The 12,486-nt window shown below is 41.0% G+C and overlaps 1 protein-coding gene across 5 annotated transcripts in view; it reads left to right on the forward strand.

Annotated features, from left to right (window-relative positions):
- Positions 1 to 12,486, forward strand: part of col16a1 (collagen, type XVI, alpha 1) — a 67,161-nt gene that overhangs the window by 31,156 nt on the left and 23,519 nt on the right. For 4 of the 5 annotated variants that reach the window (XM_087169822.1, XM_087169823.1, XM_023431084.2 and 1 more), the window contains exons 9-29: positions 1,432 to 1,464; positions 4,558 to 4,593; positions 4,692 to 4,742; positions 5,044 to 5,076; positions 5,235 to 5,279; positions 5,780 to 5,818; positions 5,980 to 6,042; positions 6,999 to 7,043; positions 7,141 to 7,236; positions 7,503 to 7,541; positions 8,165 to 8,209; positions 8,324 to 8,359; positions 8,441 to 8,554; positions 9,243 to 9,278; positions 9,781 to 9,816; positions 10,061 to 10,189; positions 10,491 to 10,535; positions 10,890 to 10,925; positions 11,016 to 11,069; positions 11,245 to 11,295; positions 11,383 to 11,526. In XM_087169822.1, the coding sequence (XP_087025948.1) occupies positions 1,432 to 1,464; positions 4,558 to 4,593; positions 4,692 to 4,742; positions 5,044 to 5,076; positions 5,235 to 5,279; positions 5,780 to 5,818; positions 5,980 to 6,042; positions 6,999 to 7,043; positions 7,141 to 7,236; positions 7,503 to 7,541; positions 8,165 to 8,209; positions 8,324 to 8,359; positions 8,441 to 8,554; positions 9,243 to 9,278; positions 9,781 to 9,816; positions 10,061 to 10,189; positions 10,491 to 10,535; positions 10,890 to 10,925; positions 11,016 to 11,069; positions 11,245 to 11,295; positions 11,383 to 11,526 (1,206 nt within the window). The remainder of the gene's footprint in view (positions 1 to 1,431; positions 1,465 to 4,557; positions 4,594 to 4,691; positions 4,743 to 5,043; positions 5,077 to 5,234; positions 5,280 to 5,779; positions 5,819 to 5,979; positions 6,043 to 6,998; positions 7,044 to 7,140; positions 7,237 to 7,502; positions 7,542 to 8,164; positions 8,210 to 8,323; positions 8,360 to 8,440; positions 8,555 to 9,242; positions 9,279 to 9,780; positions 9,817 to 10,060; positions 10,190 to 10,490; positions 10,536 to 10,889; positions 10,926 to 11,015; positions 11,070 to 11,244; positions 11,296 to 11,382; positions 11,527 to 12,486) is intronic. The other variant, XM_023431085.2, reaches the window with a different exon arrangement.

The following is a 12,486-nucleotide window of genomic DNA, read 5'->3' on the forward strand; positions in this document are numbered from 1 at the left end:
TCACATATATATATATATTCTGTCTCAGCTTGTTCCAACTCCTCATTGAAGCTGTGTGATACATCCAACTGAGTAAAATATTAAACCCAAGACTCAACTAAGACATGTTCTTTATGTTTGAACCAGTCTACCAAATTGAATTATTCTAGATGCCTTGTTCAAAATTCAGCCTGACATATATCTTATCTTTGGAAAGTTTGAGATCTCCACTACAATTTAAAATAAAGTTGCACAGCATGAGCTTGTAATGACTGAGTCAGCAGCAGGTCAGTATATTTCTAGTGGTTTATTTGGCTTATCTGACATACTGTACCAAACACCATCTTCTGGTATTGTTAAACAGCCTGTCTTTGCAATTACTAGTAGAATCCGGTTTGGTGCAGAGGTGTGCGTATATTACCAGTGCACATGTCTATGTTTGAGTCACAGCAGTTACTACCTTCCTGAGGAATGACAAATCAGACCCACACTGTTTCTTATCTTCCAAGACTGTAAACCTCTTCTTTTCTTGCTTTCAACCTAACTCCCAGCTGAAAGGTCATCTTGTCTTTAGAAGTACCAAAGGCTTCTTTGTGTCTTGCTTCCTCTGGCCTGTGCGTGTTTCTACTTGACTTTTTATGATGAAGTCTAACACCTGTTGTAAACTTGAACAAATTGTTACCACTCGGCTTTACAGTCCTTCCTCCATCTTTTTCATTGCTGACTTTTTTTCTTTTTCTTTTTGTCTGATTTGTAACTCTGTGCACAGCTGGGTCCATCTCTTCATTAGCCTCAGGGCTCATGAGGTACAGCACTTCTCTTCCTCTCTCTACTCATCCTCTTTCATCTATTTTTTCACTTAGAATAAAGAATAACTGTTAATGACCTGTGTGTGAAACCAAGATGGGCCTTATTTCTCCTTTCTTTGTTGTGTATCTGATGCAATGAATTGTAATGACAACAAGGTTTTAAGGGATGCAAAGCACATGCAACAGGAAAACAACAGCTTCCCTATGCAATCTGAAATTGATGTTATGGAGATAGATGCAGCTCATGCCATTTCTGGTACATCTCTAAGAGATTTCAGATACTAGAAACAGCCTCGGAATATGAAGTATATGCACAAAGTTTTGACAATTATAAAAATGTAGATTCATTTTGTTATACAATTTGAGCAAGAGATATAAAACCAGAACCAAAACCTGTCTAAATATAGAAAACCAGGCTAAATAATATTTCTGTGAATGGCCTTCAAAACTATTGGATTCACTGTGTCTGAATATTAGATGAGTCAGTCTTGGCCAATGAAACTGCCAGAATGATTGTCTAAACACAGACAGAAACCAGTTGTGGACCGCTGTGGAGCCAAAAGTGGAAGAAACACTGAGGTTCAGATATGATATGAAAAAAAATGACCTTTTCTCTATTTTTTTCTTTTCTTTTCTGCCACAGGAGATTTTTGCATCCAAGGATATGGCAGAGAAAGTAAGCTTCACAATTCACACCCACACATTTGAATTTACCGTGTTGTATTTCTAATGGGGCAGAGCATCTCGGACCAAGAGAGTCGCTTCAAAGCAAGAAAGTCCTGGGTTCAGGAAGTAAACATTGCATGTTCTCCACGTGTGGTTTGGCTTCCTCCCAGAGTCTAAACAGGTTAGGTAAATTGGAGACTCTAAATTTCCAGTGTGAATGAACTGGCAATCATTGTGTACACTTCTTTTAACACCAGTGAATCCTGAAATAGATGCCAGGATCAGCAAGCATACAGCATGGGTGGATAAAGAGAAGTCAACTCAATGTGTGTAGTGTTGTAGATGTAGATTCAAATAGGAAGCCAATACGCAGGCCTAATGTGTGTATGTGTGTGTGCGCCTTTATGTTGGGTTTATTTGTGTTGTGCATGGGGTTAGAAAAAGAAATAGTCTGTCTCTGTTTCCTCCTCCCTACCTCACACGTACCTTGCTTGCTGACTGACGGAGGGCTGATTTACACCTCATTATGCGCTGAGTCTCAGTCGGGAGTTGCTGCTGCCTATTAATTTTGTCATTCACCTACAATATGCATGTTCTGTTCACAAATAGAATACAAAACTCCAGACGCTTCATTATGTTGCTCCTGTGTGTGCTTACCAATGCAGCTGGCCGCCTCCACTGACTTCCTCAATGTAGGACATTACCAGGGTTGGAGCACACAGCTTGCCCTGCCACTGGGGGCACACACTTGAAAAGAACTAAAAGTGACTTTTCTTCTGTGCTGTGAATTTAATTTGGTCAAATTTCACGGTCGACTGTTTTTTCAGGGTAAAAATAAGCAATAGTACCCATAGGAATCCAATGATAATACAATCTGATATTATGCCCTGCAAGACCAATGCTGACAATTATGCCAGGCAGGCCTATGTATTAATATTATTATGGTAATAAATGATCTGAATAAGTGGTAGATTTGGCTTCTGCTGCACAATCCTAAAGCTCAGTTAGAAATCAATTTTCCTCACCGTGTTCATGTCATGCTTCTTCAGCTATTCCTCTATGGCCTGTTCTTGCTACATCAGTGTCTTCTTGGTTATGTGAGTAAAATGGCTCAGCTCCACCAATCAGCAGGAATCTATTAAAACACACAAAGGGCTGTTTCAGATATATAACCGCCGAGTCTACCGCCTACATTTGCCGTTACATCGTGCATCACAGAAAGTTATCTCGCATTTTAGAAAGTGGCACCAACTCTACATTGATTTGAGAATTACAGCCCAGGAGATTGAGAATTTATGTTTATGCTGATATTAGATTATCATTAGTGTGTGCTGGGTTTTGCCCTTGTTCTGTCAAGACATGGCAGATAGACAGACAATGGCCAAAAATGAGGCCAGTGGGATGTTTCATATCAAAAAGCAAACCTCACTGACAGGATGTTGGCGCCAGAATTTCAGCCTGTCTTTCGAGATGCTTAAGCTAATGAATGAGCATAGGTGTTGGCATGCATAATGTAGAATGAGAGCTTGGGTTGGAATGTTGGATGCAGGGAAATGAGCCAACTTATAACATTTGGATGTTGAACACTTGAATCTGACACTGGCAACTGGAACACTTATAACAAAGTTTGAAAGTTTTACTGCAATGCCAATTATAAAAACTAATATACTTTAAGATTTTAATATACACTATTTAATATTTACATATGAATTCTCTAACAAAAAAGTGTAATGTTAATGTATTATGATAGGGATTGCTTGTAGTGGAACACACAGGACGTTACCACCAAAAAGAAAGTCCCTTACCTCTGCAGAGTGTTTAAATATATAGCAACTAGCTGATAAACACAATAGAGCATTTGGCACCTAAATAGCTAACGGCTTGTTATGCTGCCCCTGAAATTGCCAAAAAAGAAGAAAAATATGCAACTTCAGGGGTGTTATGCTAAAGCCCAATGGTGTTAAATGGTATTGAACCAATAAAACCTTGAAATGAACCTTTGTATTGGGATGTTTCATTCTTTAGAGTATATGCGTTGTACTGCCAACAAGTGAACTAATATAATAAAGGGATTTAATGTACATAAAGAGATCCCACTTCTAAGAAACCTTAACTTATCGACAAAGGTTAGCAATGTTAACTGTGAAAAACAAAGTACATAGATGCTGCTACAAAATACCAAACCTAAAATGCAGTATAAATACAAACAACAATATAGTGCTTTTTGATGATAAAAGATTGAATTGATCTTAATTCACTGAGAGTAATAATGACAGCAAAGTGGGCTTACTGAATTACAAGGCTACAAGTATACAGCTCTTTGACAGCAATATGACGTTTTCATTTCAAAGACTAATGTAGAGAATAAACAACAAAGGCAGGGCTGTTGAGGTTTTGAGTGGAACTATGTGAGGGCTTGACTAACACTACGGTCAGAGACGAGCTTGGAAACAGTGACTCGTCATTGCAGCTGGTCGAGCCAGCCATTGATAGATTTGTAGCTCATAAGAGGGAGTGGGGGGAAAGAGGGGAGGGAGAATTACACATGGTCTCTGTGCTGTTACTAGCCCTCTGTCGTTGTCTCAGCAAGCTCATAGTCGCAGCTTCAATATATGCAAACTTCCTGGTGTGTGAAAGCAAAGCTCTCAGAAACACCGGGTGGGGGACTCGGCTTTAATTACTTGCTTCCGCTAAAAATGCTTCAGTTATTTATAATGGTTATCCTTATTTGGTGTGTGTATGTGTGTGTGCCCTCCTGTGAGGAGCAGCTGGGCAGCTCACTCCTGTGCTGTGGGAATCAGACATTCCTATTGATCTCCGTCTCCCATGGGAGCTGTGTGTGTGTGTGTGTGTGTGTGTGTGTGTGTGTGTGTGTGTGTGCGCACCCACTTGCCCACCTTTCATCCTTTTAGTCGCATACTGTAGCAGCACATGGATTCAGCACATTTTAGTTTTGTTTAACAGTGCCTCCTCCTGGTGACTACAGAAACTACAAGACATTTTATTTATCCATAAACTTCATTTATTCAGAGACACAAATTCTTTAGTGAATATTAAATACAGTATAATAATAATAATTCTCTTTCTCTGTGTCTGTCTGTAGTGTGCTGGTTGTTTACTCCTGAATAGGGAAGAAAATGTAAGGATCACTGATCTTTACTTTCACTTCTTTCCATTAGAACATGACTCAAGTATAGCACTGTGGAGTGTGTAACTGTGTGTTTGTGTGTGTTGCAGGTAGTACATTTTGGTGGGGCTGCTGGATTGAAAGGAGAAAAAGGTGACCGGGTGAGTATGAAGGACATGTACACAGTATTTACAGAGAGTGTCTGTGTGTGTGTAGAAAGGCTAATATCAGCGGAATGTGTGATGTCATCACATGTGCCCAGACATGCCTAGCACTGAATGCTAATACCTACCATTGTACACATTCACTCATACACTCACAATTTGATGCTGCTGTAGTCTAGTACAGAATGGTGGCTGTGGACCAATCCACTGCCAAGCTGATATGCATTCTTCAGTACTCACTTATTCCGTTCCTCACCCACAAGCAATCATTCTTCTCTTCTCCCTCTCTCCATCTTAGGGTGATGACTGTTCTGGCACCCATTCAGGTCCAGTAAGTAACTTTTCCATTGCATCTCACTCTCGCGTCGTGCCTTGTTTTGCAGAAAAGCATTGTCTCGTTATTTGGCATGCATCGCAGTATGAGCCTGAAATTTTTTGCCAAAAAGTGGTCTGTGATAATACATGCCAACCAAGTGTCTCTAACCTCAGTGCACAGAGGGACCCAAGGGCCAGAAGGGAGAGAGAGGCGAGCCGGTGAGTGCCAATCTTCTGCTACAGGTTACAGCACCGCATCCCACTGCCTCCCAACCCTGCTAACCCTTCAGCTATTTAGTTTAATCTTTATTCAAAACCTAATTTTCAAGCATCCTATCTCAGTATTAATTGTGCAGTGGGAATGAGTGTGTGCTTTGTATATTTATTTATCATAGTCATTGTGTGTGCATGTGACTGCACAAACGTTTCTGTATGTTATAAGTTTGATACATCTGATATATATATATATATATAATCTGTATCCACAGATTATGTCATGCATATTATACTTTAAATGCATGCCCATGTTTCTCAGGTTGTGTGTGTGTGTGTCTGTGTGAGTGTGTGTGTGTGAGTGGAGCATATGGGTCATGCTGGTAGTCCATATGGGTTGCTGACTGGTCATTGTGCTGTTTTGTATGCTCCAGTGGTGTGTGCATGATGTCTCCTTAGGATCAGGTCATTGATGTGGACCTCATCTTCGTTCCTTCTCTCAACAGGCGATGCCCGCCAACTGGGGCGAAGCAGCAGGGTACAAGGTGAAAGGTTTAAGAAACTTTTGTTGATGAATAATGGCGGTCTGACCTTCTAATGATCATCTTCATTCATTTCTAGCCCAGTATTATTTTCACTGGTCTGTCTCGCTCTCTCTGTTCCTTTCTCTGCATGTTCCTCACCTTTTTTCTCTGGCTCTGTTCAGGGAGTAAAAGGTCAGAAGGGAGAGCTCGGTCCACAGGGTCTCACAGGCACTCCAGGGAGGGATGTAAGTGTTTTTTCTTTCATTTGTTTTTTCTTTTGTTCTCATTTACTTTGTTATATAGAGTTTCTGTAATCAAAATGAGTGAAGTGTATTTCAGGCATGATTTGCTGTAAGGTTAAGTCAGACAGCTAGCTTGGAATATGTATTGTCAGTACAATAAATGCTAAAGTCAGAATGCACTCACAAACACACCAAAACACATACACACACATATCCACTTACACAGGCACTTTTATCAGGCTAAGAGTGGATATTCAGTAAACTTATATGGTATTACTCTTTAAGCTCGGACTCCCATTGATATCTCCTCTCCCCCCTCCTTTCTCCCATGGCGTTAAGTCGGCCTGTTAATGCCTGTTAGATTAGGCTATAGCAACAAAGCTTGCACAATCAATGCTGCCTCATTGACTGTGCTGTTCGTCTCTCACACAGGCAGGCGCCTATTCAGGAAGACTTAAACCTTTTAATCTTCCCTGTTCAGCGCAGTGATCCTGTAGACGCATGAAAAGTTTTGAGGAACAAATTACAACGTGTGTGTGCTCTGAGATATTCCCCTGGTTTTCAGCATCAGACACACTCACATTTAGCTGTTCACCAGGCTAACTGCTTGTCGTGGACAGATGGATTTGGTGGAGGATAGATTTTTGTAAGCCTCCCATCCATCTGACATTGTGAATATGAATGTGCTTGTTGATGTGACTTGAATCAGACAGGCAGAAAATATTGCATATGCACTACTGAAGATAATACATCTTAGAGACTCTGCAATTCTCCCTTTTTCTATTTCCAATGGTAAGATGTCAGACAAATTAGGGAAATCAACAAGTCTCTGAGAATTTATGAAGACATTTTGGAGATGGATTTCTGCAGAGCTTGCTTGATTATTCCGGTCTGACAGTGATGATGTCACTGACCCATACCGATGCTGTCACTTCTCTATGCCTGTCACCATCTCCCAGGGTCGAGGAGGGTCCGTCTGTGTGGTTGGCCCTAAGGGACAGAAGGTCTGTATGCATTAAGACCTAACAGTTCCTACCACCAACCTTTCTGTCACTTACATTCAGTCCAGTTTAATAGAGCTGTGTTGAACTTGTTTTCCAGGGTACTCCAGGTATGGTAGGTCCTGAAGGGCTGGCTGGGGAGCCAGGGAAGCCTGGACGTCCAGGCCTGCCAGGAGTTGGAAAGCCAGGCCTACCAGTAAGTGTACTTTTTAAATTAAAGTACTGTGGAAGAAAAAAAGAGGCACTTATTGAATGGTGTCACTGATTATCTTAATGTTCTCCTCTTAGAGATGGCCTCAGTTTGACCAAAAAGTAGTTTTATTAGACAATGCTCTCAGAAGTGCAGGACAGGACTTGGCAGGACTCCTTCTTTAGGTGTAGCTTTCATTGCCCTTGACAGAAGCCTAAAAGGATCTTAAGAAAGGCATTTCAAAAGATTTATGTCCTTTTTCTTCCTGCCAGGGCCCTCCTGGTGAACCGGGTGGTGCAAAGGGATATAAGGTAAGTTTACCCTTTTGGCTCATTTCTACGGCATGTGAAAGTGATGAAGACTAATGACAACCAGGAGTATTTGTACCCCAGGGGATACTTTTGCAATTTCCAAGGGGTACATGGATTTAACTTAAATACAAATATATTTACTTTTCTTTACTATAGTTACCAGTAAGTAGCCGCTCAACCTGAGTCACTTTTAACACATTAACTCCACATGTTGCAATTTAGAGTGAATAAAAACAAGCATGTGAGCAAGAAAAGTTGAAATAGTTAGTTAGCAAAAAACAATGGATAAAGAAAAAATATAGATTGATGGTTAAAATAGTTAGCTATAAGTAATGAAGGAACAATTTTTATCCAAAAGTAACAAATAAACAGTTGAAGTTGTTAACACAGATAAAAGTAATGATAGAATTAGCTAAAAGAAATGGCTGACAGCTGAAATAGTTAACTCACTTAGCTAAAAGTACTGAATCAACAAAACACTGGTTCTTAGTTTTCCAGCTTCTGTCAGTCCAACCCAAAAATGACATCCTGTATTAGAAACGTTAAAAACAAAGATGCTTTTTTGAGAGTGATTTGCAGGGTAACTGTAACAGTATGACACACTAAGTGATTTGTGTTAACAGGGCAATGCAGGGCCTGCAGGAGAAGATGGATTCCCGGGAGATCCAGTGAGAGACTCTTTTAAACACTGATTGTTATTCAGTAATGTATGCATGAGCTTCCAATAGACAGTGTTCTAACTGTGAACTCACACATCATCTGCTATTCTGCTGTTTTCATAGGGACCAAGAGGACCAGCAGGTTCTAAAGGAGAGAAGGTATAACGTTGTCTTTAAACTCTTTATCTGCATATCTGTGTGCTCTCTTGTTAAGATACTGTGTGTGTGTTCAATCTTTAGGGTGACCCATGCGAAGTGTGCCCTGTGCTGACTGCAGACATGGGAAACACAGTGGCTCTGCAAGGGAAGCCTGGCCCTAAAGGAGAGCCTGGGTTACCAGGGATAGGAGAGATAGTAAGTACAAGAGTCTGACAACTAATGTCAAATTGTAATGTATTCTGAACCTGCCCTTAATGTTCAGTTTAACATTTTTTGCCACATGTTTTATTTGGGAGCTGTAGACACGGTCTGAATTGTAGCTACGTGTGATCTGAGCCTTGAGCACTTGTTTGATAGTGTATTTATTTTATTTTTCTTATCATTTTGAGGGAAGGGAAGGCGTTTATTTCTACCTTAGGGTTGTACTTGCCCTTCTAATTCTCTGTGTTGCAGCAGCTCAAGGAGACAGAGCGTGATATGCCATCAAATTTTTATCCTCCATGGCAAAGGTCATTTTTTTGTAATATAATCTTAACATGTCTGTCTCTCTCTCTCTAGGGAGTCAGGCCTCAACATACTGTGCATTGTGTTTCTCTTTCTCCTCATTCTGCATCTTCCCACTTAGCCCAGCAGGTGGAATGGGGAATTATTTATGGGGGGGGGGGGGTATAAATCCAGAGCCTTATGAGATTCTGTGTGCAACGATTTCCAATAGTGCCAGCATCCATCTGTCATACCTGGTTAGAGCAGAAGGAGAAGAAGGCAGAGCAACAGAGAGGGAGAGTGAGATATGACCTCACTCTCATAAAGTTGGACTAACAACACTCTTACTTCTGGCTCATCCCTGCTCCTCTCTTTTCTTTCCTTTCTCCATATTTGCCAGGGGCCTCAAGGTGCAGATGGCAAGGCAGGACAGAAGGTATAGAAATCCCCCTAATTCATTTACAGCACATGGTTGATTCATATTCTGTGGAAGTGTGACCTATACACGCTCATCTGCATTCCCACACGTTCAGGTATGCTAACATCAGCAGTGCAGAAGGCTCTCTCCTAAAGCAGATGCAAGAGCAAACTACCTGAACTAAACTCTGCAAAACACAGGAGACTCCACACACACACACACACACACACACACACACACACACACACACACACACACACACACGCACACTAACACAAACACACACACTCACTCAGCATTCCTACACACATATTAGTATGGCTATACGCATATGTGCATGAATGCCAACTTCCCACGCACCCACCCACTAACACATTGCTCATATACCCCTACATCTGCCTAATTGCAGTGACCAGTATTTTCACAAAATCCTGCATCTCAAAGCAAACATGCTCGTCAGGGTGAGCTGGGACTAATTTGCTGTCCTGAATGTGTGTGTGTTTCTTGTTTGTTTTGCCAGGGAGAACCCGGATCAGGTGGCACCAAAGGAGAAAAGGTCAGCTCAGTGTCTTTATTAGGCTTTAGATTAAACAGTTTCTTGTTTAGACTACCTTATTTACCTGTCAGGTAGATAGACTAGCATGAATTGCTAACTGTGCTTTGTTTTTCTTGCTAGAACTACACATGTAATTTTTACAGTAGCATGAGTCGCAGCTGTCTTGTTTTTCCTTGATTGACACCTCATCTGAATTATTTTCAGACAATCTTTGACCTTCCTCTGATCTGCTCACTCGCTTTAGGGAGAGTCGTGTTCTGTGTGTCCCACTCTCGGAGAGTTACCCGCTAACCTCATGCCCAATGTTGCAACCCACACCTTGCAACTGAAGGGAGAGAAGGGAGAGCCTGGGGTTGGACAGAAAGGAGACCAAGTAAGTCTATTGTAGTAAAAATTAATGTGATACTAGTGCTGAATAAAAAGCAGAGCATTTGAAATATTCATAAACACAACCAAGGTGAAAACAACACAGGTTTTTATCTTCTAATTGTTGGAGGACTTTGGTCTTACTGAACAATGGTACGTAACACACAAGGTAGAAGAAAACCGATAACTGCCTTGTTTGACTTTATGTCTATTTCTGATTTTGTTTGTCAGTGTGTTTCCTTGCATGTGTGAACAATAATAAGCACCTTCAACAAAGCGATATATCGGCCACTTTTTTTGCTCCACAGGGGGAGCCAGGAAAGGAAGGATCACCTGGCCTTAGAGGAGAGAAGGTAAAGTAACATAAAAAGAAACGGGACTGAGATAGGTGACCTCAATAGCAGACCAGGCTTACATGAGGGGAACTCAGTAAGTTAGTGAATGGGGTTCTTAATAGACTTCACGAGGAAGATAATCACAGCAGTGGCCAAAACTGTCTGCCACAGGGATTTTACTCAGCAGGGGAACTTATCAGTGAAAAGCGTAGGTAGGTAGTAAAAAAATAAGCCTAAATCATTTGACATGGCTGCCCGTAGGGTGCAGCTTACTATGAAATGTGAATTACCAAATTAAAAGATGCATCCTTTTTTATAAGTTTGTGAAATTCAGATACTGAAACTGGGTTTTTTTTCTGCTCGTGTATGCAGGGTAGTGCAGGCAGCAAAGGAGCTGATGGTAAGCCGGTAAGTTGAGATGCAGTTCTTTGAAATTGAAAGGCTCACTTCACATCCTGAGTCGGTGCTATTGTGAAATGAAATGTGTCCATTTGACAGGGAAAACCTGGACCAAGGGGACCCAGTGGCAAGGATGGACAGAAAGGCGCACAGGTAGGAGAATAGTGCAGTGTGCAATGATGAGCTCTAGACAGCCTAGATTCCAGCCTTGTTCCTCAATAATAAGTAATAACGGTCCAGTGTTGCTACACCTTGCTCGTTGAGATGTTGAACATTTTCTATGTGTTACTTTCATGATAGTTTTAATACTATATTTATCTTTTAACAGGGAGAGCAAGGGCTGCCTGGTCTTGGTCTCACTGGCCTAAAGGGTGAGAAGGTAAGCACAGGCATATGTATTGCTTTTTGCATCTTTTAGCTTGATTGTCATGCACGCTAACTTTCCTGACTCCGTGCCCTTTCCTAGGGCGAGTGCGGCGTGTGCCAGCCAGCAGAGGTTGGCAGTGGACCTGCCGGTATCAAAATGCCTGAGGGAACAAGAGGCAAGCAAGGGGAACAGGGCCCTCCAGGGCCACCCGGACCTCCAGGTCTCGGAGCTGATGGCAAACAGGTGCGATTGCTCTGTAAGGAAAAGATAGCCATCAGAAGAATATCTAGAAATTTGAATTTATCGTAAAACACATTGGCAGCTTTTTGGAATTAGGAACTTGCGTTGTCTTTCTTTAAATCACTGCCTTTTTGCAATTGAAAGCAAACCAATAAGATTCGTCAAAAGGGCTAGAAAAATTACTGATAGTATCCTTGCACTCTAATACTGCAGACTGCAAGCACAGAGAAACACACAGTATGAAATGTTAAGTGAAGAAAAGCCAGGGCCTCTCTAGACTTTCTTGGTCCTTCCTTTAGAGGGCAGCATGTTGCCCCTAAACTCAGGAGCAAAAGAACCAAAGACACTTCAATCCCAGCTGCTTGAACTGACATGAAATGATTTGGCTTGTTATCTTTGTACATCCTATTTTGCACTGATAACTCACTTCATGTTGAAGTTTATTATATTAGTGACTTAGTGCCTCATCTTACTGAATGGTTTAAGTTGTAGACTGTTTAGATTTTTTTAGCACATTCGCTTAGCTGTGCTTTATGTGATTACATATTACAGTATGTTATTGGGCTTTTATTGTTTATTATATTCATTACTGTACATTTGATTTTGTAAAACCTGAATGAAACGGCACAACTCGACTGATTGAGCACGGAACAGTACTGTAGCTTACAACCAAGCCCAAGATCAAGTAAATATCTACACTGCATACACCATTATTGATTATATTTATTCATCAGAATTATTAATAGAAATCACATTATATTAATGGCAAAAATCCAAAGTAGCTTCTTGTGATCCTTTTTTGTTGCCACAGTGCAACAAAGACAAAGCAGGATCTCTGTGAGTGAAAAGTTTTAGATGCTAAAAGATTGCATCCCAAGGGCGTACCATCTTATAATTGTACAAAAAGGATATGCAGGGATTCTCTTCTTACTGCAGAATTGTTACTAAATATAATAAATCTCT

This window comes from Seriola lalandi, unplaced genomic scaffold (assembly GCF_002814215.2).
Source record: "Seriola lalandi dorsalis isolate HSWRI2012SDOR001 ecotype SW California unplaced genomic scaffold, Sedor1 jcf7180002054916, whole genome shotgun sequence".
Lineage (NCBI taxonomy): Eukaryota > Metazoa > Chordata > Actinopteri > Carangiformes > Carangidae > Seriola > Seriola lalandi.